Source organism: Triplophysa rosa, linkage group LG7 (genome assembly GCF_024868665.1).
Source record: "Triplophysa rosa linkage group LG7, Trosa_1v2, whole genome shotgun sequence".
In the NCBI taxonomy this organism is placed as follows: Eukaryota; Metazoa; Chordata; class Actinopteri; order Cypriniformes; family Nemacheilidae; genus Triplophysa; species Triplophysa rosa.
In genome coordinates, this window is record NC_079896.1 from 16,317,182 (window position 1) to 16,344,238 (window position 27,057).

General features: G+C 45.9%; 1 protein-coding gene across 2 annotated transcripts in view; it reads right to left on the minus strand.

The window, feature by feature from the left end:
* Positions 1 to 8,934: 8,934 nt before the first annotated feature.
* The window catches only part of LOC130556807 (uncharacterized), a 31,310-nt gene continuing 13,187 nt past the window's right edge, over positions 8,935 to 27,057 (minus strand). Inside the window, exon 6 of one of the 2 annotated variants that reach the window (XM_057338111.1) lies at positions 8,935 to 10,018. In XM_057338111.1, coding sequence (XP_057194094.1) covers positions 9,912 to 10,018 — 107 coding nt within the window. In that variant the 3' untranslated portion in view covers positions 8,935 to 9,911. The remainder of the gene's footprint in view (positions 10,019 to 27,057) is intronic. The other variant, XM_057338110.1, reaches the window with a different exon arrangement.

The following is a 27,057-nucleotide window of genomic DNA, read 5'->3' on the forward strand; positions in this document are numbered from 1 at the left end:
GTAAATGGCTTGTAAAGGCTTGTAAGGTGTCAAAATAAAGGTCCTCTGGTCAGGTTTGCTCATTATTAAATATAAAATGAATTCGGCGGAGAAATAAAGTTTGGTGCAGATCTGAGCGAGTCGGAAATGTCTGCCTTTGCACATCTGTCGTATAAGATAATTGAAAGTGGGCAGAATAGTGCTTTCCTTGTCATCTGTAGGTTGCCTGCGGGCAAGATAGCGGTTTGTTGGTCCACCGCGACACTGTCGGCGAACAGGACAACGGAACATTCGGGTGTTGCTGCACTTCCATTTGCGGCCTAAACACCTGAACGTGGGCCCAACAAGTCTCTCCCGGTCCTCTGTAGACTGTCTTGGTAAATTGCAAACGGGCAAAATAGTGGTTTCACGGCCACATAGCAACTGTAGTGGCAAATGGGCAGAATAGCGGTTGAGTTGACATCGTGACCGAAAGGTCCAGCGACATAAAACTTGTTTTACGGCGCTCCTGGCGAAGCAGGGCTAGAACGCTACTCGTTCCGGATCGGAATTCCGATGACCGGAAAATCGCTACGCCGTCGAATGGGATAAACCACAAGCGGGTCTTCCGCGTCTCGGCTCCGCGGTGGGCTGCGACGTTGAGACGCGCGTTCCTGTTCACGCCCCGACACGCTCCTTTGGGATCGGAAGTTTGAATGGGATCCGAGAAAGATGAAAGTTTTCGTCAAAAAAACTAAAAGGGTACACCCTTGGAGTTTTTTCGGCGAAAATTTGCGACTCGTTCGGATCCGCTCCATACTTGGGATCCCCGAGTCGCGGGTCGAGACGTGAACAGGAACGTGTGTCTCCAGATCCTAGCATGATGCGGAGCAGAGACATGGAGTACCCACCTCTGGTTTATCCCTTTCGACGAAATAACACTTTTGCGGTCTTCGGGATTCCGGGTCGGAAGAGTGTCCGTCATAGTACTGGGCAGAATAGTTTGCGGTCGGTCACCTGCCTTTGGCATTAACTGACGCTGGGCTGACTGGTGGGCTGTATGTCAACAGCCTTTGCTATAAACTGAAACCGGGCAAAATACTGTGCTGTCGGTCACCTGGCTTTGGCGTAAACTGACGCCGGGCAGATACAGGGTGTATAGGTACCAGTTAGTACTCCGGCAATGTTTGTCGGGGGCCCTCCCTTCTTAACGACGACGGGAGGAGCCCTGTCTACGCCTTGCGTATTGACCGGGCAGAATACTGGGTTCAGTCACTAAGGTTTGCTAACTCCCGGGCACTAGTAGCGTGTGTCACCTGCCCTTGGCATTAACTGACGCTGGGCAGCATGGTAGGCATCTGTCTACAGCCTTTGCTGTAAATTGAAACCAGGCAGAATACTGGGCTGTCGGTCACCTGGCTTTGACATAAACTGACGCCAGGCAGAATAGTTAGCGTTCGGTCACCTGCCCTTGGCATTAACTGACGCTGGGCAGCGTGGTAGGTCTCTTTCTACAGCCTTTGCTGTAAATTGAAACCGGGCAGAATACTGGGCTGTCGGTCACCTGGCTTTGACATAAACTGATGCCGGGCAGAATAGTTAGCATTCGGTCATATGCCCTTGGCATTATATGATGTTGGGCAGAATAGTGGGTGTCTTTCTACAGCCTTTGCTGTAAATTGAAACCGGGGAGAATACTGGGCTGTCGGTCACCTGGCTTAGGTGTGAACTGACGCCGGGCAGAATAGTTAGCGTTCGGTCACCTGCGCTTGACATTAACTGACGGACGCTGGGCAGCGTGGTATGCGTCTGTTTACAGCCTTTGCTGTAAATTGAAACCGGGCAGAATACTGGGCTGTCGGTCACCTGGCTTTGACATAAACTGACGCCGGGCAGAATATAGCTGGTCACTGCCCGTGGCTACTGCGTGAGTGGGGTCACGCTTTCATACACGGAGCATACCTGTGCACCGTTTGCAAATGAGCGGCGATTTCGTTCGGTTATGCCTTGGCATATCGATGCAAAGTGCTTAGTCGTCAGTTAGAGGGCAGAGATTAGTCGTGGTGTGGCCGGGGGGCGGTGCGTTCCGGCCCTGGGGGCTGGGGGTCTCTTTGGGCTAAGTGTGACCAAAAGGTGGTTACGGGCACAATAAAGGGTCGGCGGGCAGGTTAGGCGTGGCCAGTTGCCCCGCGTACACTGCCTCGTTCATGGGCGGAGTTTGACCAAAATAGTTAGTTAGGGGGCAAAATAGTGGGTCTGCGGGCCGGGGGGGCGTGGCCACAGGCCCCACGTGACCCCTGCCTCTCCTGGACGGAGTTTGACAAAATAGTAAGTAAGGGGGAAAAATAGTGGGTCTGCCGGCCGGGGGGGTGTGGCCACAGGCCCCACGTGACCCCTGCCTCTCCTGGGCGGAGTTTGACAAAATAGTTAGTAGGGGGAAAATAGTGGGTCTGCGGGCCGGGGGGGCGTGGCCAGTGGCCCCACGTGATCCTGCCTCTCATGGGCGGAGTTTGACAAAATAGTGAGTTAGGGGGCAAAATAGTGGGTCTGCGAGCCTTGGGGGGGGGGGGGTCTTTGACTTGCGTTGCGTAATTGGGGACCGGGTCGCACGTGCGGGCTCCGGCAATCTATATAGCTGGTGTCGGGCCCATTGGCGTAAACCTGCGGCGGTCTGTGTGGTGTCCCCCTAATGGAATCTGGTTGAACTGCAGAGCAGGGCATTATATCGGGTGAAGCGAAAAAGCGCAACCCACACGACTCGCCGAAGTGCCAGATGCCCGACGAGTCTCCGCCTGACTCGGAGGCTCCCATGGGACGCGTGGACGTCGTCGTCCCACCCCCCAAAAATATCCAGGGTCCGGCACGCAGTGACCTGCAACCTGCGTCCGGACGCCCTTTAATAAATTGAACGTGACTACATGGTGCTCTAACGGCATGCAAGGAATCCGTACTGCTAGCCATCGAACCACCCTCCGTGGGGGCGATGAAGCAGATCAACCTCTAGTCCCCTGTCACAGTTCTAGGAGCCCCCAGACTGTCAGGCGGGCTGAGGAAGACGATCCGACTCGGCTACACGATTCAGTCGCTACACGTCGCCCAAGTTCCGGGACGTCCTTTTACCTCAGGCAGAGGCAGGGATGCCCCCGTACTTCGGGCGGATGTCGCCTCCCTTCTGGTGAAGGGAGCGATCGAGCCCGTCCCACCAGACGAGGTGTTCAGCGGGTTTTACAGCCCGTACTTCATTGTCCCTAAGAAAGGCGGAGGGTTGCACCCTATCTTGGGTCTGTGTGTTCTGAACAGGCACCTACACTAGCTGCCTTTCAGGATGGTCACGCAGAAGCACATCCTGGCGTCCGTCAGGCGTCAGGACTGGTTCATGGCAATCGACCTGAAGGACGCGTACTTTCATGTCTCGATCCTCCCTCGACTTCGGCCGTTCCGACGGTTCGCGTTCGAGGGACGGGCATATCAGTACAGGGTCCTCCCCTTCGGTCTGTCCCTGTCTCCACGAGTCTTTACGAAGGTCGTGGAAGCCGCCCTCCTTCTCCGTTGGGAAGGAGGTGTACGGGTACTAACTATCTCGACGACTGGCTCAAGTTTTGGCACACTCTCGAGATCTGTTGTGTACACACAGGGACCTGGTGCTCCGGCACCTAGATCGGTGGGGCTACAGGTCAACTGAGAAAAGAGCAAGCTCTCCCCGGTGCAGAGCATCCTCTTTCTCGGTATGGAACTCGACTCTGTCCTCACGAGCGGCCCCGCTCACCCCCCGGGGGGGCGCGAGACCCGCGACGAGGAAGCCCGCACCCTCGCGGCCTCCCAGAGGCAGCGCGACTGACTAGCGCGCCCGATCAGTGTTGAACTGCCTGAAGATCAGACAGTCAGCGGTCCCCCTGTAACAAGAGGCTCCTGGGATACATGGCATCCTCGGCGGGGGTGGTCCCCCTCGGGTCGATGCACATACGACCGCTCCAACACTGGCTGCAGAGTCAAGTTCCTTGGAGAGCGTGGCACACCGGCAGCAGGCGTATGGTCACACGCTTTTCTGCCGACACACCCTAACCCCCTGGTCTCCATGACCTTCTTGCGGACAGGGGTCCCCTTTGGGATGCCTCCCTGCAAGGTTGGGGTGCCGTGTGCAACGGGCAAGCAGTGTCGGGGCGGTGGACGGGCCCCCGCCTGCGTTGGCATTTCAACTGCCTAGAGTTGTTGGTTGTGCTACTTGCATTGAGGAGGCTACTACCTCTCGTGCAGGGAAGCACGTGCTGGTCCGGTCGGACAGCACAGCTGCTGTGGCGTATTCTTTCACTCACAGCAGCTAACATGACTCGCCCGACGCCTCCTCCTCTGGAGTCAGCAGGTGATCAGCTCCCTGCGAGCCACACACATCCCAGGCGTCCTGAACCAGACAGCCGATGCGCTCTCTCGTCAGTTGACGCCTCGCGGAGAGTGGCGACTCCCTCCCCGCGCAGCCGGCTCATTTGGGGGCAGTTCGGCCAGGCACAGGTGGTCCTGTTGCCTCCCCGGACTCCACCCATTGTCCGCTTTGGTACTCCCTGTCCGAGGTACCCTCGGCACGGATGCCCTTGCGCACAGCTGGCCGCGGGACAAGCGGAAGTACGCTTCCCCCCAGTGAGCCTCATTGCACAGGGCCTGTGCAAGGCCAGGGAAGAGGAGCATCAAGTGGTACTAGTTACGCCCCTTCGGCCTAACCAGGACTTGGTTCTCGGAGCTGAGGCTCTGACAACAACTCCCCCCTGGCCGCTCCCCCTGGCGGACAGCTTCCCCAGGGGAAGGGGCACGTTACGGCATCCCAGGCAAAACCTGGTCTCCATGTCTGGACGGGACGAGGAGATCCTGAGTGACCCACCCCCGGTCCGGTTGGGACGTCACTCAGGCTAGGGCTTCGGCCACTGGGCGGCTATACGCCCATAGGTGGCGCCTCTTCTCGTCCTGGTGCTCTTCTCGGCGAGAAGACCCGCGGAGTTGCTCGGTCGGGTACGAGCTGTCCCGTCCTCAAGAGAGACGGGGGAGTAACCTCTCCCCCTCCACACTGGGAATGTATGTAGCCGCTACGGCCGCTCATCATGACCCAAGTGCTGGGTAGCCTCTGGGACAGCACGACCTGGTCATTAGGTTCCTAAGGGGCGCGAGAGGGTGACCACCTTATCCGCGCTCCGTACCCTCTTGCGACCTAGGTGGCGGGCCTCAAGAGGCCCCGCCCCCTTCGAGCCTCTCGGGGTTGCCGCTCTTTCTCAGTCTTGATAAAGACGGCTTTCCGCATGGCGCTCACCTCCAAGAGGGTAGGGGATCTACAAGCACCCTCCGTGTCCACAGATTGCCTAGAACTCGGGGCCGGGATTCTCACGTTATCTTGAGACCCCGCCCCGGCTACGTGCCCAAGGTTCCCACCACTCTCCCGAGAGACCAGGTGGTGAACCTGCAGGCGCTCCCCACCGGGGAGGAAGACCCAACCTATCCGTGTTGTGTCCAGTACGCGCACGGCGCCTCTACTTGGACCGCACGCAGAGCCCAGAAGCTCTGAGCAGCTCTTTGTCTGTTTCGGAGGTCAGCAGGAGGGCTGTCTCCAAACAGAGGCTGGCGCACTGGATCGTGGATGCCCTCGTTAGGGCATACCGATCTTTTTTTCCTGCCCGTTGGGGGTGAGGCACACCCCTCGTGGCTGGCTCAGGGCGCCTCTCTGGCAGACATCTGCGGAGCTGCGGGTTGGGCTATGCCTAACAACTCCGTGAGGTTCTAATACCTACGCGCGGAACCGGTGTCAGCCCGCATCCTGGCAAGGTGTGGGACCGGCAGCCGGTAGGGCATACGCCTGCGGAAGCCCTTCCCCCTCCGGGGGGAGCAGTGGCGATCCCGCCTCACTTCTTTCCCCTCGGGTAAAGAACAGGCATTCCATCCATCACTAAGCACCCTTCCAGGGGACAGGCTGGGCAGAGCAGCCCTGCCCCCTTAGGCCGGGGAACAGTTGAGTTATCTCCCACATAGCTCTAACCGGACCTAGTGCTCCAGACGTGGTAACCCCCCCTCCGTGGGCTGTTCCGTCTGATGTATCCTCATGAATGGTTCCCACCTTGGCAACCCATGACCTCCCCAGGTGGACTCCCACCTTGCGGTTAACTCCTGCAGTCCGCACATTCCTCCCATGAGTTCTCCCCTGATGGTGAGACCATGTGGTGTCTCCACTAATTCCTCCCTACGGTAGGTAGTGGCCTCTGCAGCGTTTTTCCCCCCCAGGGGGGAATAATGCTTACCCAGTGGCCCGTACGGTGCCGGGCGGCTTCTCGCCATTTAGAGAATCAGGCCTCCGCCCGTGACGGCCGGCGTTAGGGGGCTTCCCAACTTTTTGTGGAAAGCTCTGGGTCCCCCTTCCTCTCCACTGGAAGGTCATAATTTCGCGCTAGCGTGTTCGTCTGACTCGCCCAGGCCAGTCAACGTCGCTCCGCAGAGATTGTGACGCGGCTCAGTGCTGTGGCGTTTTCCATAGGAACCCCATTCTGTCGGTTCGACACAACGTCGAGAGACCGACAGAAAGGGAACGTCTTGGTTACGGATGTAACCTCGGTTCCCTGATGGAGGGAACGAGACGTTGTGTCCCTCATGCCACAACACTGGCCGCCCACCCCAGCGGTCGGGGGAGGATGCTTTAGGCTCCTCAGACCAAAGGTGAATGAATGAGCACGCCGGCTTCCCTCTTATACCCGGACATCTGGGGAGGAGCCCGGCATGCAAATTTCATTCGCCAATTTTCATTGGCCTTTTCTAAATACTCAGAAGATGATAGGTTCTCAAGACAAACCCCATTCTGTCGGTTCGACACAACATCTCGTTCCCTCCATCAGGGAACCGAGGTTACATCCGTAACCAAGATGATTTCTTCTCACTTCTTAACATTTTCTCCTTTTTAAAAATGTGTTTCTTTCTTTTCTTTCTTTGTGTTTGCAAACCCTGGTGTGTGTGTGTTAGTTTTATGTATGTGGATTATGTTCTTCAATAAAAAAATAATAAAAAAACAAGTCATCCAATGCTTTATATCGTCGATGCACTCTGCCAATTTGGATAGTTGGAAGGAATCATCTGGTCTTGATGAGATATATAGCTGAGTATCATCTGCCTAACAGTGGAAGCTAATTCCATGTTTTCTAATAATGTTTCCAAGGGGCAGCATGTATATGGAGAATAGCAAGGGTCCTAAAACCGATCCCTGAGGTAATCCATAATTTACTTGCGTTAAATTTTATGATTCCCCATTTAAATGGACAAATTGATGTCTGTCTGATAAGTAAGATCTGAACCATTGTAGTGCCTGTCCCTGAATACCGGTATAATTGTGTAAGCGATCTAGAAGTATTTTATGGTCTACAGTATCGAACGCAGCACTAAGGTCAAGCAGGACTAAGAGTGAGATGTTACATTTATCTGATGCTATAAGCAGGTCATTTGTAATTTTAACGAGCGCAGTTTCAGTACTATGATGCGGTCTAAAGCCTGACTGGAATTTTTCGTGTATGTCATTATTTTGTAAGAAAGAGCACAACTGAGTGGTCACTATTTGTTCTAGTATTTTAGACAGGTAAGGGAGATTTGAAATCAGTCGATAGTTTCCTAGTTCATTGGTGGTGTCTAAGTTTGGTTTCTTGATAAGAGGCTTAATGACGGCCAGTTTAAAGGGTCCTGGGACATGGCCTAGATTAATTGACGAGTTGATAATGTTATAAATGGGCTAAATTGCAATGGGTAATAACTCTTTTAATAATTTAGTTGGTATGGGGTCTAATAAGCAAGTTGTAGGTTTAGATGTTGCAATAAGTTATACAAGTTATAATAAGTTTAAATAAATCTTCCTGTTTTATAGGTGAAAAACACTGTAGCCTTTCTTTTGGGGCGATGGTTGGTACTAATTTACAGGACAGACTTGGAGGTTGAGTTTTTACTATTTTGTCTCTTATGTTTTCAATTTTCTCTGTAAAAAAATTCATGAAATCATTGCTACCAAGGTGTGGCGGAATACCCAGGTCAGGTGAAGTCTGTTTATTTGTTAGTTTAGCAACTGTACTAAATAAAAAACTTGGATTGTTTTTCTTAGTTTCTATGAGGTTACGGAGGTGCTCAGCCTTTGCTGCTTTTACAGTAGTTCCTTTTTATAACAGTTTGCACTCTCTTTCCACGCAATTTTAAAGACCTCTAATTGGGTTTGTTTCCTTTTGCGCTCCAGTTTACATGTTTCTCTTTTAAGGGCGTGAGTGGTGCTATTGTATTTATCGATTCTGTATTTATTGGTATGGTTATTAAAGGAGTCAGATCTGGCAAGCTCTTTGCGAAACTATCTTTAGTAGTCGAGGTAATTGTTCTACCCTGCCGATAACGAGTTAAGTGGCTGATTTCTGCAGTGCGCAGTGTACATGTTATAAGATAGTGATCAGTGACATCGTCGCTTTGAGGTATAATATCTATATTGGTTAGATATTATCCGTGAGATATAGTCAAGTCTAGTGTATGATTAAATTGATGAGTGGGTCCATTGATGTGTTGTGTTACTCCAAAAGAGTGTAATAGCTCTGTAAACGCCACTGCTAATGCATCGTTAGCACTATCTATGTGGATATTAAAGTCTCCGACAATTAGTACTTTATCAACGTTAACCAATAGGTCCGATAGGAAGTCCGCAAACTCTTTCAGAAAATCAGTGTAGGGACCAGGGGGTCTATACACAGTAGCCAACGTACAAGAAAGCAATGATTATTACTATCAATTGGAACAATTGCGACACCACCACCTCGACCAACCGGACGTGGCTCATGCATATAACAGTAGCTTGGTGGGGTACACTCATTTAGACCGTAATAATCATTTGGTTTAAGCCAGGTTTCAGTAAGACAAAGAATATCAAAACTGTTGTCTGTGATCATTTCATTAACAATAACTGCTTTTGAATTTAGTGATCTAATATTAAATAGGCCGAACTATATGAGTTTGTTTTGGTCGTTTATTACATTGTCCTCAGGTTTAATCACGATTAGATTTTTTCTCTGAGATTTGGATATTTTGTTATTTTGTAGTATTATTCGGGGGACAGATACAGTCTCTATGCATTTGGAAGCAGTAACATTTATAACAGATGAGTGGGAGGAACACAGACTATGGTTAAAGTTTTGACTTACCGCTGGGAGACGTAGTCAAGCGGTGCGAAGCGTCTTTGAGATGTTGTCAGACAGAAGATCCGCTCCGATGCTGCTGGGATGCAGGCCGTCAGGGCGGAAGAGCCTAGGTCGCTCCCAGAACAGATCAAAATTATCAACAAAGAGCAGCTTCTGTTCAATACACCATGACATCAACCATTTATTTAGAGCAAATAGTCTACTGAACTTTTCATTCCCTCGTCGGTAGGTAGGAAGCGGCCCTGATACGATGATCCTCCTTGTGGGCGATGCGTTGCATACCGTCTCGACCAGACTCCTGAAGTCCCTCTTCAGGATCTCCGACTGCCGCATCCTGACGTCATTCACCCCCGCGTGCAGCACGACAGCTCCGACGTTAGCATCGTCCTTCAGGATCGCAGGTACCTGCGCAGAGACATCAAGAACACGGGCGCCAGGAAAACAATGAGTGCGCACCTTACCTTTAGTGGAGGAAGCGCGTACGTTCTGGACGATTGAGTCTCCGATGACCACAGCGTTGCATTCCGTCTCGCAGAGGGCGGCAAAGCGGTTCCTGGTCGGGATCTCGAAGACCGGTGGCGGCGGTTGGGTCATCGCTCCAGTCCTGGCTCGCGCCTTTCGCCGTGGGTGTGCCGGTGCAGGAGTGAAGTTCATTTGCGCTGACCGTGTTCTCGAAGCCTGGGCTCTGTGCAGAGAAACACGCGGAGTAGAAGTGGAAGGAGTATTAAAATCGCGATGAAAACTTACAGCGGATTTGCGAGCTTCAGCTCTGGATGTTTACAGCGCCGTTTTACGTTCTCGCAGCCGTGTCTGCTTCTCTAGTAGATCCTGGATCTGCTTCTCCACAGCCTCCAGTTCCGACTGAAGTGCGATCGTTTCCTCATCTGCACTCAGAGGTACAAACACATCTGAAACATTAGCCATTAGTGATGTAATAACAGTAATGAGAACAGTGTGTTAAGCAGTAAGCAGGCTGGTAATGCTAACAGCCTGAGGCTAATAGCAAATGATCCGATAAAAATTAATTATCGGTGCGTTTAAGGACGATTTTTGGTATGGGATATACTTAAGGATATGTTTTACTCTCGGTGAATAACGATTTAAAACACAAGTCTTAAGATATAACAAGAATAAACGATGTATTAAGAATAAGTTTGAAAGAGCTCCGACTCAAACCACGCGCTCTCGACACATAAGCACATGAGAGGAACAGTATACACACCATGAATACACAACAAATGAGCACAAGACAATAGACATAAGGGCTTTTTAAAGGGGAGCAAATTAAGAAGGGACAGGTGCGGGGCATGAACTAATTAACAATCAATAACGAGGGATACAAGAGGGCGGGGACAGAGACGAGACCTGGAGAGAGCATGTGGAAGGCCAAGTGGGCCAAAATGCTTCTCTCCACATTAAACAGGGGTTCCTGCCGTGATTCTGCCACAAGATCAAGAAAGACATGATAAGATGAGGCAGAATCACGACAGTGTTACTGCAAATAATCACAAATATTTTAGCCAAGATTTGTTATCAATACCACCCTTTAAAATTAAGTTCATTAGTATTTTCTCCTCTCTTCTAGGTAACAGCAGCTGTACCACACTAGTAAACACAACATCAGTTATATCAGTGCTGACTGTGGACACAAGCTAAACCAAAAGAATCTGCATGACTCCAAAATCGTAAAGAAAATGTCTCGGGAGAACAAAGGCTGAAGCAATGGCCAAAGACGTCCTTGCTCCAAAAGCAGTGGCTGATGTTGTAGACGTCTTAAAGTCAGACAAACTCCTCCCATTCTCCATACAGATAGATGCATCAAATAAAGGGAACAGGAAGATGTTTCCCCTTGCAGTACAATACTTCAGGCCAGAAACAGGGATCTGTAACAAAATGCTTTATTTTGTAGAAAATGCAGATGAGTCTGCTGCTGGTATTATAGTTTTCACAGAACAATCCCTTGATAAATTTGGCTTATCATTAAGTCAAGTTACAGCATATAGTGCAGACAATACTAATTTAAATTATGGAATCCACAACTCTGTCTTCACTAACCTAAAGAAAAAGCAAAAAGATCTGCTGCAAGGGAACTGCCATGCCCATATTGTGCACAACACGGTGAAGCACACTCTCGACCAGCTCACTGTAGATGTGGAAAATGTTGCGCTAAAGGTCTATGGCCACTTTTCCACATCTGCCAAACAAAGGGAATCCCTCAAAGACTTTTGCCAGTTTTGTGATGTGGAGTTCTGTGAGATTCTACGACATGTTTCAACAATCTCCCGTCTTATGTAAACCTGGACTGCTCTCAGGTCTCATTTCATCAGCCTCTGAGAAGAGTGTCCCAGACAGATCAGATCTTTGTTAAAGCTCAGTGAAGCCTCAACTGAGGAAAATCCGGATGATGTGGAAGTTTATCTCCTGTTCACCAATAACATCCTCTCCCTCTTTGAGGAAGTGGTCAAGAAGCTGGAAAGTGATTCAACCACCTGTGTTGAGATATATGCCATTATGTCTACCTTCAAGCAAAATCTCACACAGAGAAGAGTGACCAATTTTATGGCTACTTAACAAAAGTGAAGCTGCAGAATCTTCTCCCGCATGAAGCAGACAGGGCAAGGGCAGATATTACAGCATTTTTCAAGACAGCAATCTCATACATTGAGAAATGGTTTGACTTTTCAGTGGACAACTGGCTGTTCTGCCTGCAACCTCTCTCTCTGCAACATGGCATGCTTTCCTACAGTGACACTAAGAGGATCACTAGTAAGCTCAACCTTATCCAAAATGTGAAAATGGATGACCTCTATGATGAATGCACCACAACAAATACCATTCTGAAGAGGCTCAAAGATGATGCAGAGGATGAATGGAAGGGAAGCTAGGAAAATCGTGGACAATTGCCCATTCTTATAGATTGCCATTGGTCGACTAGGTAGACGAAGGGCTCGTATACCTGAATTGGATGCCAAATTCTCGCTCACTCTTATTATGATTGGCACTGTTTTCCCTTATCGGAGTTTAGGGGCTGTTTTCCCGTAGAGGCATCGTACGGACACCACAAGGGGTGTCAAAGTGCTGCGGGCGTGGACCCTCGCTCCACAAAATGCCTATTCATCCCCTGACCTCCTAATCTTCATCACCGCATCTACGAGGAGCCTTTCACATCCCACTGACCACCTAACTCTGCCATAGTCTTCCTCACATCCGCAGCACGCCTAGAGTTGGTAGTTTGCTGCCCCTTGCTACCTATTCGTGGCGCGACATCCAAAAGATGCCAAAACGTCTCGCTCACTGCCCTTGCGTCCGCAGCGCGCCTAGAGTTGGTAGTTTGCTGCCTATTCATGGCGCGACATCCAAAAGATGCCAAAACGTCTCGCTCGCTGCCCTTGTGTCCACAGTGTGCCTAGAGTTGGTAGTTTGCTGCCCCTTGCTGCCTATTCGTGGCGCGACATCCAAAAGATGCCCAAACGTCTCGCTCGCCACCCTTCTTTCTTTTTTTCTCTCCCTCACGGCCGTGGCGCACCCTAGAGGAGCCGGGTGTCCTTCGTGACCTTCCTCGTTAGTGCTTAGGGGAGGTTTCTGTCAGAAAGACGTCGGATACCTGAGCCAATAGAGAACCACTAGAGGCAGGGAGATGTATGTAAAGTAAGAAAAAATATTTAATTTCACTTCCCGACCAAGCCCTATCCGTATGCCGTCGAGAGTCACGTGACGCAACTTTTTGTAATGTTTCGGGCTCCTGGGGCCTCCACGGCCCGTACGGGAGCCTCTGACACCTGCAACATATCCTATTTCTCTCATAGGTGGCTATCGTACGATGACCCCGGAACGGCTAGGGAGTCTTCAAATGACCCATATTCAAATTCTATAGCTCATCGCGGCCCCCTTATTCGGTAGTTGGTACGACCTCGTTATGTAATATATTGCACGTTTTGGGGACGTTGTGGGCCGTTTAATTTTCTGGAATATTTTTTGTGATTTTTTTTCGAGCACTTGCCGTACAGCGAGGGGCATGGGACTAGCATTCGAAGCCCCAAGGTTTTTGTACAAAAATAAAGCAGAATATTGCTGAAAATGCTGGTCAGAGATTTATTTCTGTGAAAAGTGCATTTGTATAACACATGAGCATTTTGACAGCCTGAAGTGTGCAATATACCAATATGGGGTGCTTCTAGGATACATATCTGTAGGTTTGTCACAAGAAAATGGGTTTACAGTATGAAAAATTGACCGTTTACAGCATTGTCCACCGTTAGCCTACACGGCTACTGTCAAATAAGTTACGACTGGGACTTCCGGTGGTTTTGTTTCCGGTAAGTCCCAGTCGTAACTTATTTGACAATCGGTCGGTAGGCTACTAATGTACACAACACTTTACACACAAGAAAAAGCACTAGAAAATGTTCCCTAGGTTCAAGTAAGCCACTCTCTCGGTATGTGAAACAGGGGCCAACACACTACCAGAATATAAAGTTTGGGGCCCCTCGATCCCACTGCGGTCCAACTGCTGCTGCCGACACTCTTAACCTATCCCATTCATTTTCATAAGCTCATGATGGACAAATGGGACAGAAAGGTCTGATCGACCTGCAATTCACGTATATGCCTCGTCATGGGGCCCTGGGTCATGTTCTGGAGTTCTGTGCCCCTCGGACCTCGTTGACCTCTCACTTTGCCCAAAAAGACACCATCAGCCTACATATAGGTTGCAAACGTACGCTCTAGAATACAGGGGTCAAAAGTTCACAGGGCTTTAATACTCGGCATGGTATACCGTGGGCGTTTCCCAAGTCAGGATATCAAGTTCCGTTTCCGTAGATGCTTCCAGAGACAGACATCCACCTGGAAAGCAACTGCCTCACAAGGCCTTCGCAGGCACAAGTCCCCATAGACATCAATGCGAGGGAGAGAGATGTATGAAAAATAAGAAAAATTATTCGGTATTTCGTCGAGGGCCAACTGACGCAACTTTCTGTAAAGTTTCGGGCTCCTGGGGCCTTCTCGGGTGGTACAGGAGCCTCTGACACCTGCAACCTATCCTATTATTTTCATAGGTGCCTATCGTACAGAGACCACCGAACGGCCCCGGGGACTACGAATGACCCCGATTGAAATTCTGTAGCTGCTTGCTGCCCCCTTATTTGGTTCCCAAAGATTGAAGTCGGTACGGCCTCGTTATGTACTATATTGCACGTTTTGGGGATGCTGTGGGCCGTTTATTTTTCTGGAATATTTTTTGTGATTTTTTTCGAGCACTTGCCATACACCGAGGGGTACGGGCTTCGGATATGTGGTGCGTGAGGGTGTAAAGAACCAGCATTCGAAGCCCCAAGGTTTTTGTACAAGAATGAAGCAGAGTTTTGCTGAAAATGCTTTTCAGAGATGTATTTCTGTGAAAAGTGCATTTGTAAGCAAAATAAGCATTTTAATAGCCTGAAGTGTGCAATATACCAATACGGGGTGCTTCTAGGATACATAGCTGTAGGTTTGTCACAAGAAAATGGGTTTACAGTATGAAAAATTGACCGTTTGTCAAATAAGTTATGACTGGGACTTCCTGTGGTCACAGGAAGTGCCAGTTTTAACTTATTTGACGGGTCCACATAGGTAGTTAATGTACACACCATTTTTAAGCTTCTTGAGAACATCGACTTGCTTTAATGTGCATCACTGTGAAGGATCTAGTCTCCTGTGTACTTTACTGTAAATTTAAGCCATATTACTCATTGCCAAGGTTAAATAATGACCCATAATAGGCTTTGTCCATCATTTACCTATGTGGGAACCGTCAGATAAGTTACGAATGTACATGCCAAACATAACTTATTTGACAAGGCTCACATAGGTAGACAATGTACATCCAACTCATAACACTTTTGGCACGGCTCCAATAGGTAGCTAATGTACACACCATTTTTAAGCTTCTGGAGCACTTGTGAGCTTAAATGCACGTCATTTAAATAGTAGAGTGCCTCTCGTACACTCTACTGTTGGTAAAAGCTATATATCTCCCTACTTAGGCTTATAATGACCCTTAATAGGCTTTGTTCATTATTTACCTATGAGGGTACCATTAAATAAGTTACGAATGTACATGCCACACGTAAAACTTTTGGCATGGCTCCCATTGGTAGCTAATGGACACACTATTTTTAAGTCTCTGGAGCCCATCTATGAGCTTTAATGCAGGTCATTGTGAAGGGCTGAGCCTCCCATACACTCTACTGTTGGTTAAAGCTATATAACTCCTTACTTAGGCTTATAATGACCCTTAATAGGCTTTGTCCATTATTTACCTATGAAGGTCCCATTAAATAAGTTATAAATGGGACTTCCTGTGGTCACAGGAAGTCCCACACGTAACACTTTTGGCACGGCCCCCATAGGTAGCTAATGTACACACCATTTTTAAGCCTATTGGGCACATCTATGAGCCTTAATGCATGTCATTGTGAAGGGCTGTGAGTCTCATACACTCTACTGTTGGTTAAAGCTATAGAACTCCTTACTTAGGCTTATAATGACCCTTAATGGGCTTTGTCCATTATTTACCTATGAGGGTCCCATTAAATAAGTTACGAATGTACATGCCACACATAACACTTTTGGCACAGCTCCCATAGGTAGCTAATGGACACACCATTTTTAAGCTTCTGGAGCACAACTGTGAGCCTTAATGCACGTCATTGTGAAGGGCTGTTCCTCTTATACACTCTACTGTTGGTTTAAGCTGGATAAATCATTGCCAAAGCAAACAAGACCACTGACAGGGGCTTTAATCTGTCTACCTAATTTTGGGCCCTTCGAGTGAATTGCAGATGTGAGAAAACATGGTGTAGATGCACACCGCGCTTTTATGTGCACATTCGACTAGAAAGTCAAAGAAAAGAGCTTTGGGCTGTTTAAGCATGTGTCACACAGCCGCTGGGCTCAAATGAGACAGTCAGCTCCAAGATGAGGTCCCTGGGGCGCCGGGTGGCGTCCGGGTCTTCGGGCAGGCTTCGGGAGCGTCGGGCAGGCCACCCTCAAGTTTAGGCTGCAAGGGGGATGTGTAGGCGTTCTGTGGATGGAGGCGTGGCCAGCGGGAAGCCCCGCCCAAAATAGGTTACAAGGGGCACGCGTAGGCTTCTCGTGTACGTCGGGGTCCGGAGCCGGCCCGTAGGCTGCAAGGGGGATGTTTAGGCGCTCTTCGGGGGGCCCGCTCACAACCTGATCGACGCGCGTGGCTTAGGTTGGGAACGTACGTCGAGTCGCCCCCTTGTGGTTCTGCCCAAGAGAGCGCCTGGCCCTTCATTCCGTGACTCAAAAATGAGGCACTTTGGGCATTTTTCATGGGTCCCCCGTGCGTCGCCGCCACCCCATGATGCTTCCGTTCGATCGCGGGCGCTCTCCCCTTCGTTTCGGCACCGCCGGGCGACCTGAGAAAAATTTTAGGGCATCGGCGCGCAGCGTCCATAACTAGCTGTCCGGCGCATGTCAACTAAGTTGCACGTTACGTTTGATGGCCTTAGGCATGGAAGTCCAAAGATGTGGGTGGCTCTCTTTCAAATGGCTGACCTGCCTAACATGCTGTACATAATCAGCCACATCTTGAGCATCCCAGCATCAACTGGCTATGTGGAAAGAATCTTTTCCATAATGACCAATAAATGGAGTGACACCAGGAACAGGTGCTCTGTGGAGCTCTTTAGTAGTGACCTCTTTATCACCCTCAACTTTAAACAGTCCTGTTCAGAGTTTCACTTGAAAGACAAACAGCTACTCAGTGCTGCACGGAGTGACAAGAAGTACACTTACAAAAGAAAGTAGACCTGACATGCTCCATTACTGCGCACTTATAGTTCTGGTCTACTGGTGTTCAAGAAAGGTTCCTTTGCAGTTTTGTGCACTTTTTATATTTTTCCAATTGTATTTCTGAATATAAAAGTATTTAACTTAGAGTTAATAAGTTGTGAATCTGTAAATTTAATAAGTTATTAAAATGTGGTTCACATTTCACAAGGTCATCCAAAGTCTCTTTTTGTGGTTACTGTCACACTTTGTTTGACCTCTTTTGGCCTATGTTAATTATTGTTCACACAGATTTCAATAAAAGATAGTTTATTATAATGTCTAAGTGTTCATATTTTCCTGAAAACATATTTTAAGTTGCTATTTACCACCACTGGCATGCCATTGGGCCTGTGATCACTGTGGTCTTGGCCCCCAAGGGATATGGCCCCCGCTGCAGTATGCATCCCTTATTTTTTTGTATTAAAAGTGGCAACCCTAACTTCCGCACCGGAGAGCACGATCCGTACGGATCACAGATCTTCCTGCGATCCATTTCACCACGATACCGCAGCAGAGAAGAAGAGAAAACACACGTTGTAGAGTTGTTTGTCCGTTTATGGCTGCTGTACAAAACATGGCGGCAAATTCAATGTATGTAGGGCCGCTTTGTATGTAAATATAAATAGCTTATTCTAAGGTATTACAAACTTAATGGTTCATTACGTAAGGTCTTTATACACCTCTGAAGAAATAGTTTTGTATATTATATTGCATTTCTGTCAATACCCAACAAACATTTGGACGTTTAATGACCGCTGAAAAGACGTCAGTCCAACACGTCCCGTCACGGTTGAAAAATAGTTCCAAAATGAAAATTTAACAGACGTCTTTGACGTCACCTGGCCGTGATTTCCATGTCTTTTCTGCTTGTCCCTGGACGTCCAAATTTGTCATCTTCTGGACGTTTATTATTAGATGTGTATCTGCTTATTGTAAGCATATATATAAGCCTGCGTTTAATATAATCACACACCCATTGTGTAACATCATGTAAGGCAAGCAATTATGTCTTAAGGTTTACATGTCTGAAATTGACAGTTTCTAAAAAGGTCCAAAATTAACATAAAACTGAACGTCTATAAAACATTTTAATCACATGTACATCACAAACAATAACACATTATTTGTGGACTTAAGCAAAAAGAAGTGTTTTAATTTATCACAGCATATTTTATAGCGAACATCACATTTTTTAATTGTCTTCCATTTGTTTAACAGCTACTATTCAAACAAGAAAATAAAAATAATAGAATGTCAATAGCAATGGAGTTGTACATTAATGTTAAGCAGCCATTAATCAAACATGAAAATAACAAAAGTACAGTATTATACTAAACACATATGTAACTACTTTAGTCTTTCCATTTTTTTCAAAATGTTTACTCTTTTTCTTGGTCCCCGACCACCAGCTTTTCCAGGAGTGTGAATCATGTGTTCCACCATTGATGCATGGAAGTCAGAGCTATGGCACTACCTATTATTTCCTAATAGTCTTGCATTACTGTCGGACCCGAGACTAGCACTGTTTGTTTGTTCTCGTTGTGTGTGTGTGCACGTATGTATGCTGAGCAGGCTGGGATTGTCTTGGCAACCGCACACGTTCTCTGTCCGCGTGTAGATGTGTATCACCTGTCGCCACTCATCAGCCATTGTACAAATCTCTGTGTTCTCACCTGGTGGTCATTAATTCAGCCCTATTTATTCTATGTTACTTCCTCACTTCCCTTGTACGATCGTTGACTCCTGTTTATGCCATACCTTGAGCTGTAGTACTTTACTTCCCCTTGTCCTGTCGTAACTTTCATAATTATTTTGTTCTCTTGTCGTGTCGTGTGGATGTACGTTGTTGGATTACCTTACCTTGTAGATTACAGTCTCATTTACTTCGTGTCACCCCTAACCCTTGAGGATTGCTTCCACCACAGCTCCACCCGTAACCGACCTCGCCATCGAGAACTGCACCGGGTCAACGGTCTCTTCCCCTTGTCTCCCGACCCCATCTCTGCTGCCGGCTTACACGTCACCTCTGCTGCCGGCTTACACGTCATCTCTTCTGCCGGCTTACACATCATCTCTGCTGCCGGTTTACACGTCATCTCTGCCGCCGTCCTGTTCACACCTTTGCTGACGTTGCCGTACACTGGGTCTCCCAGTTGGCCTTGTAGTCAAGCTTGGACGGCCGGACTCTCTCATTGTCTCACTATTGAACTCTCTCAGTGCACTACTGTGTGTCTTCTGCCAATAAAGCCTTGTTACTCCGCTATTGAATCCAAGTGTTTTCTCAGTCGTGACAGAGCCGTGACATATTACTGTTAAACAGCCATAAAACAAGTAAACAATGAAATACTGGATTATGGTTAACATGTGTAAGGTGAAAGCTTTTTATGGCTCATTTTTATATCCACCACCCCCAGCGTGCCTTAGGTGTTCTGCTATTGCTGCATCAAAGTCTGAATCTGTTGCATTTGGGCTACACCTGTTCACAGCATCTGAGTGAGAGAAGAGAATATGAATATTAAAAAAGTTGAAAAGAGATCAAAGGCAAAATTTGAGGTAAATGACTTAAACTTATTTTGAAAAAGTCAGATATCCTACAACTAAATTTAAATTACATACAAGATTGTAATTAACATGTATTACACTTTATTTTTCTCTAGAATAATCGTATGTCAATAAAAGCTACTAATAACACTAGAATAAACATTTTTTTAAGTGTAGAAAAAGCACCTGAAGAGTACTGCATTCCATGCTGTTCTTCAGCAAATAGCTGGCATTCTGGATCATTGCAAGTCTACTGTACATATATTAAGAGTCTAGATTGTGACAAGGAATATATGTTAGATTAGTGAAAAAAACAGCATTTGCCCCCTCCGTCTTCAATGCCACTGTGGTGCCCTTGAGAAAGACCCTGTAAACTTTGTGAAAGTGGCATTTCTGGTAAAACCTGATGTTCTTACAGAGAAGTACACTAAAAATGACATAAATGAATAATAGATAAGGAACAAGAGATTTTTGCAATGTCATAAGGCCAATTACATAGCATAGCTTTGAATGGCTTCTTTTTAAGTTGACCACCACCCCTCATATTTTCACCATTAAGGCATTTAACGTGATTCTGTAAAATAAATTACTCAGGATTACTTCACCTGTACTTCACAATTAGAGTTTCTTTTCAGTTTTGTTGCTGTTACTAGTATGGTTCATTTGTTAACTGTCACAGAACTGGCGTGGAAAGAACCCAAATGCAGGCAGGCAGTGAAGGGGTTAACAAGCAAGACTTTAATTTACACAAAACAGAAACCAAAACACCCACAATGGGGAAAAAACTAAACTGAGGCTAATACAATAAAACAAAAACTTCCCACGAGGGGGCAAGACAAAACAAGGTCCAAATAATAAGAATAATATAATAACGAATACAAACACTAGATGGGGAGCAGGAGCAGGAACAGGAATAAGGCACGAGACTGGGAAAGAACAGCAAGCACGACCAGGGTACAAGAATACGTACAAGGCACATAGCACACATCGAATGTAATACACGAGCAACAAGACAATGAAAATATGTGCCTAAAGCATATAAGGTGGCTGTTATAAGGCCCCTTGTCAAAAAACCCCAACTCGACCCTAGAGAACTAAGGAACTACAGGCCTATATCGAATCTACCTTTCATATCTAAAATTCTGGAAAAAGTAGTTTCAACTCAATTACGCTCCTTCCTCCAAAGGAATGACATCAATGAAGAATTCCAGTCTGGATTTAGAGCATGTCACAGTACAGAGACTGCTTTGATCAGAGTAACAAATGATCTGCTATTGGCGTCTGACCGAGGTTGTATCTCGTTATTGGTGCTGCTAGACCTTAGTGCTGCATTCGATACCATTGACCACAGCACACTCCTACATAGACTCTAAAATTATGTCAGCATTAAGGGAATAGCTTTGAAATGGTTTAAATCTTATTTATCCGACCGTTTTCAATTTGTAGCAATAAACAATGAGGTGTCACGCAAATCGCAAGTCCAGTACGGTGTACCACAGGGCTCAGTCTTAGGGCCTCTGCTCTTCGCATTATACATGCTACCTCTAGGAGATATAATAAAGCGACACAGAGTTAGCTTTCACTGTTATGCTGATGATACTCAACTTTATATTTCCTCGAAGCCTCATGAAACACAGCAGTTCCATCGAATAATGGAATGCATAGTCGATATAAAAAACTGGATGAGTAACAACTTTTTATTACTGAACTCGGACAAAACGGAAGTGTTACTTATTGGACCGAAAACTGCTATAAGTAACAACCAAGAATACTGTTTAACTATTGACGGATGTTCCATAAAACCCTCGTCGTCAGCAAAGAATCTTGGCGTTCTATTCGATAGTAATCTGTCATTTGAGAGCCACGTCGCCAACACCTGTAAAATTGCGTTTTTCCATTTTAAGAATATATCTAAACTACGTCATATGCTGTCAATCTCAGATGCAGAGAAGTTAATTCATGCATTCATGACATCAAGACTAGATTACTGTAATGCACTGTTAGGTGGTTGCCCTGCAGGCTTATTACAAAAACTCCAACTGGTCCAAAACGCGGCAGCTCGAGTTCTTACACGTACAAAAAAGTATGAACATATTAGCCCGGTTCTGTCAACCTTGCACTGGTTACCTATAAAGCATCGCGTTAACTTTAAAATCTTGCTTATTACCTATAAAGCCTTACATGGTTTAGCTCCTCAGTACTTGAATGAACTCCTTTTGTATTACAGTCCTTCACGTGCATTACGCTCTCAGGCGTCCTGTCAGTTGGTAATACCTAGAATTTCAAAATCAAGTGCAGGTGGTAGATCCTTTTCCTATCTAGCGCCTAAACTTTGGAATAGTCTTCCCTGCACTGTCCGGGAGGCAGACACACTCTGTCAGTTTAAATCTAGACTAAAGACGCATCTTTTTAATCTTGCATACACTACTCTTCCATAATATAAATCTTCAGAGGGTTTAGGCTGCATTAGTTAGATCAACCGGAACCAAAAACACAACTGATGTACTTGTTGCATCAAAGAGTACAGAACAGTACTCTACTCTCAGCCAGTCTTGTCTCATTGTTCCAAGGTTACCACAGCGAGCAGGATGCAGTTCATGGCCTGACCTGATGGTAGAGCGGAGAATGGGAAGTGGGGACCTGACAAGAGCTGAGATGATAGAGCTGGATAAAGAAGGACGCGGTCTCTTGACATGTCTTCACCACAAAATTTCAAATGCTATTAGATTATTAATGATAATCTTAAACTATAATTTATTTTATTATTAAGTTTATTTATTTTATTTAGCCTTGTTGTGCAAGCTCTCTGGAGCTTGTGCAGAGGCAGCAGCTTTTGCCAGAGGGGAACTGGAATCCCCTGGTTGGGCCTGGGTTCTCCTGAGGTTTTTTTTCTCGATTAGAGTTTTGGGTTCCTCGCCACCGTTTGCATACTGTTTTTGCACTATCTGCCTGACCGGGGGGGCTGCTTTAGAATTTTAAAGTTTTACTTAATTAATATTGCATATAGGAATTTATTATCTGTTATATTTGACCTGTGCTTCTCTCTCCTTTATCCTAAATGTGTGCTCTCACTGAGCGTGTGTGTGTGTGCGTACTTGTCTGTGTACGTACGTGTGTGTGTGTGTGTGTGTGTGTGTGTGTGTGTGTGTGTGTGTGCGTGCGCATCCGTGTGTGTGTGTGTGTCTCTGTCTGTGTGTGTTGGTGCGTGTTGTGTGTGTGGAGTGTTTTGTGTGTGGGTGTGTCTGTCTTCTGTGTTTCAACCTTTTCTTGTTTTTGCAGGTACAACTTTGATTGTTTTGCTTGTAGTCAATGTGTCTCATGTACAGCTGCTTTGTAACAATGAAAATTGTAAAAGCGCTATATAAATAAAGTTGAGTTGAGTTGAGAAACAAGAGGGCATTTTAAAGGAGAGACAAACGAGGGATAATTACACAGGGCAGGTGGGAAACATTAGACACGGCAGGGAAGCAATACAAGAAACGAGAGGGGCGGGGCCAATGACAAGACAAGAGAAAACACATGAGATGTCAAAAACATAAATATCTCATGGCTTTCTCACATAGAACCTAAGGGCTCAGTCCCGATCCTGCCACATGACTAGAAATACAGAACCAAGAATGCAGGACCGTGACATTAACTACCCAAATATATATGTATATATAAACAGAGAGAGAGAAACAAACAAACACAAACTAACATGCGCACAAACACACGCACGCATGCACGCACACACTCTTTGTCACAATCCAATCTCTTAATAGAATATGTAGACTTGCCATGTTCTAGAATGCTATTCAGTGAAGTTCATCTTTCAAAACGAACAGCATGGAAAATCTTCCTTTGGAATCCTGAAAGAAAAATATGTTAATTAATATGTACACACATGGACACATGACTACTTCTAAACCAGTGGCGGTTCTACATTGAATTACTCTCCGGGCAAGACCCCTTCTGGGCGCCCCCCCATCACCCATCCGGAAAAAAAACCACAAAATTTTGCACAAACAGCAATGTTTTACTATAACAATATAAGTGTAAGACAAGCTTATATTTCTCAATTGCACAAATCCTTCAACAGAACATTTGAAAAACACAATTCTGCACAAAACAGTATAAATTATCAGAACTTAAATAAATATACTCTATAAAAATAAAAGTGGCAAAATATGTACAATCATGATGTAACATGAGCAGAGAACAACAATAATATAAAAATATTAAGAATAATATACAAATAAAATATAGAATAAATATTCTAAATAGCACAAATCACACAAATCACACTAAAGCAAATCTGATACCCTTCATTGATGACATGGATAACGTTACCGTAATCATACAGAGAGAACGTAGTTGCATACCTTTATCTTTTGCTCTTTTTTTCCTCTTCTTCTTTTCTTTTTTTCCTAAATTGGGCACCTGATGGCTTTAACCTTTTTCTCTCCATCGCTGTCACTGTGTTTATCTGGCACCAGTGTTGCCAACTATTTTCAATGGAAAGTAGATAAAGCCTGCCCGAAAAGTCGCTAAATGTCGCCAGATGACGTCACGTGCTAATTTGCATATCAGTGACGTCATCACGTAGTATCAGGCAAGCTAAGTGCTTCAGGTCTGCTTCATATCTCTACTCTCTGAGCTGTCGTATACAGTATTATATTAAACAATACACCCAAATGCACAATAAATAGGTTCTTAATTACTTTTCTGTTTCTGTTGGCAGTGAACTCGACCACTTAAAACTACACTACACACCAGCAGTCACTTTCTTTGAGAAGCTAAAATCCGTCTGTGCTCATGATTATGCGTCCATACAGTTATCAAATTTTAAATCATATATGCTCAAACAATGTCAATAAGTAAATAGTTCTTGGAAACGCTGTTTGTACATAAGTATCTCATTCACGCTTCAGGGTGGTCTGAACTGAATGTGCTGCTTCTTCCTGCCGAGGCAAAAACTCGCTCTCGCAGGGCAGTAGGAGTGAAGCAGAATGTTTAGCTAAGTCGCCAAGGCATATTCAAAAAGTAGCTAGATTTGTCGCTAGTCGCTTTTTGAAAAGTAAGTCGCTAAAGGGGTTTGAAAAGTCGCTAAATCTAGCGACAAAGTCGCCAAGTTGACAACAATGTCTGGCACTCGACAATCAACAGATTTCCCATCCCCCAACACTGTCACTCACGATCAGAAGTCAAGACTAAACCAATTCACCTCCACATAATCGTTTTGTATTACCTATTTTTATTAGCCATTTCACACAATTCAGAAAAAACAAAATGTGCAAATTATAGGCCTGTGTTTTAATATTATGAATGAAATGTGCGTTATTTGGAAGAAAGTCAAGGTGTGACTGACTTTAGCCCACTAAGTGGATCCCCCTCCTTGTCCGCTCCATTTGGGAGAGGTGAACTGTCCACCGCGGGCGCAGCCCCTCCCCTTTCCACTTTTCACACAGCTTCTGCATTTCTCAGCAAGCAGAGGCGCCAATTTGCCAATTCCCCACACAGACAGTTATATGATAGATAATAGAAAACCGCTTAGCAGCGCAGATTATTTTTTCTTTTTCAAGTGCTTGTGCCGCCCCCCACGTGTCATGAAAAAATGCCGCCCCGGGCGTCTGCCTGGTTCGTCCGTGCCTAAAACCGCCACTGTTCTAAACTGAATGTGACACTTGCTGTCACATTTTGTGTTTGCAAACAATTAGGCCTGATGTCCTTAAGGACGAAGGTTGGGAACCCCTGATCTATTTACACATTGTTCCTGTAGTTGCATGAAATTGCTCAAATTAATGTTAATTGTAACTGTTTTTAGGCAGTGACACAAAACTCAGCCAACGTTTCACCTCCAGCCTTTTAAAAAAACGTTGCCAGCCAGCGCCAGCATTTTATAACACTTTCTCTAAACTTTGATGGCTCACAGTACATTTTCTGTAATGAATACATGGACAAACGATATATCAAATGAAAGAACAGAGTCTCTGTTTCTACACAAAAGCCATATTCATCTATCTTCATTTCTTCTTTTTTATCACCTCTTAGATGTGGGTACTAGGTTTCTTCAAAAATCCATCACTTTGATTAAACAGCTGAGATAATTAGCATTTTTTGTCAAAGACTCCGCCCAGATTAGACTCAGAAGAACAATGATTAAAAACAGAGAAAATATATACGTTCTTGGTTCAGAGATTCTGTACCCCAAAAGGTGTGTAACAGCGCCACCTGCTATACAACAGTACAAACACCGATTGCCATAATAACTCATCTTTGGCAAGGAACGGTTGATTTTTAAATGACGAGATAACTCGTCAATGGCAGGGAAAGAGTTTGGGGGCTTGATGATTTTGCTATCAATTTCCTAGAAAGAAGCATAACACAGCACAACTCAAGTGTAGAAACTTAGGTAAACCTTTTAGGGTAAAGGCTAACTTTAACCCTACTACCTTTTAGCCTGCTACCTAATTTTGTGTCCAACAAGTAACACTCAACCACATTAATAAAACAATACAAAATGTACTTACCCAACAGTAGTTTTATAATACTCCGTCACTTTTCGAAATAAACCAAACCGCCATTCCCAAATCTTCTTCTTCTTTAGAGTTTATTGGCGGTTGGCAAACCAACTTAAGGTGCATTACCGCCACCAACTGGACTGGAGTGTTAATCACGGATTTTGGCAGCACAGTTTTGGCAATCATCCACTTTAAATTGTGAAAGGAAATATTTATAACATTATATCTTATTTACATGCATATGCATTACTTTCATAAAAGTAATACAATTGTAATATAGGCCTACAGAAAACATCTCAAATAATGACTACAATGCAGTAGCTTTGTAATCACTTGACAACACAGGGCACTTTGCAAATACAATTTGTCATTAAATTAACTTGATTACAAATGATCGATTTCCTGAAAACAGATTTCCTGCTTTATACAATGGTTGTTGCGTGATTTGTAAAGGACGTCAGTGGACGTCTATTCACAACAATTTAAAAAACTAATTGGGGAACGTCTTGGTTACGGATGTAACCTCGGTTCCCTGATGAAGGGAACGAGACGTTGCTTCGAACCGACAGAATGGGGTTTGTCTTGAGAACCTATCATCTTCTGAGTATTTAGAAAAGGCCAATAAAAATTGGCAAATTAAATTTGCATGCCGGGCTCCTCCCCGGATGTCCGGGTATAAGAGGGAAGCCGGCGTGCTCATTCATTCACCTTTAGTCTGAGGAGCCTAAAGCATCCTCCCCCGACCGCTGGGGTGGGCAGCCATAGTTGTGGCATGAGGGACACAACGTCTCGTTCCCTCCATCAGGGAACTCAACTTTAACTCAACTTTATTTATATAGCGCTTTTACAATTTTCATTGTTACAAAGCAGCTGTACATGAGACACATTGACTACAAGCAAAACAATCAAAGTTGTACCTGCAAAAACAAGAAAAGGTTGAAAACACAGAAGACAGACACACCCACACACAAAACACTCCACACACACAACACGCACACGCACCAACACACACAGACACAGACACACACACACACACACACACACAC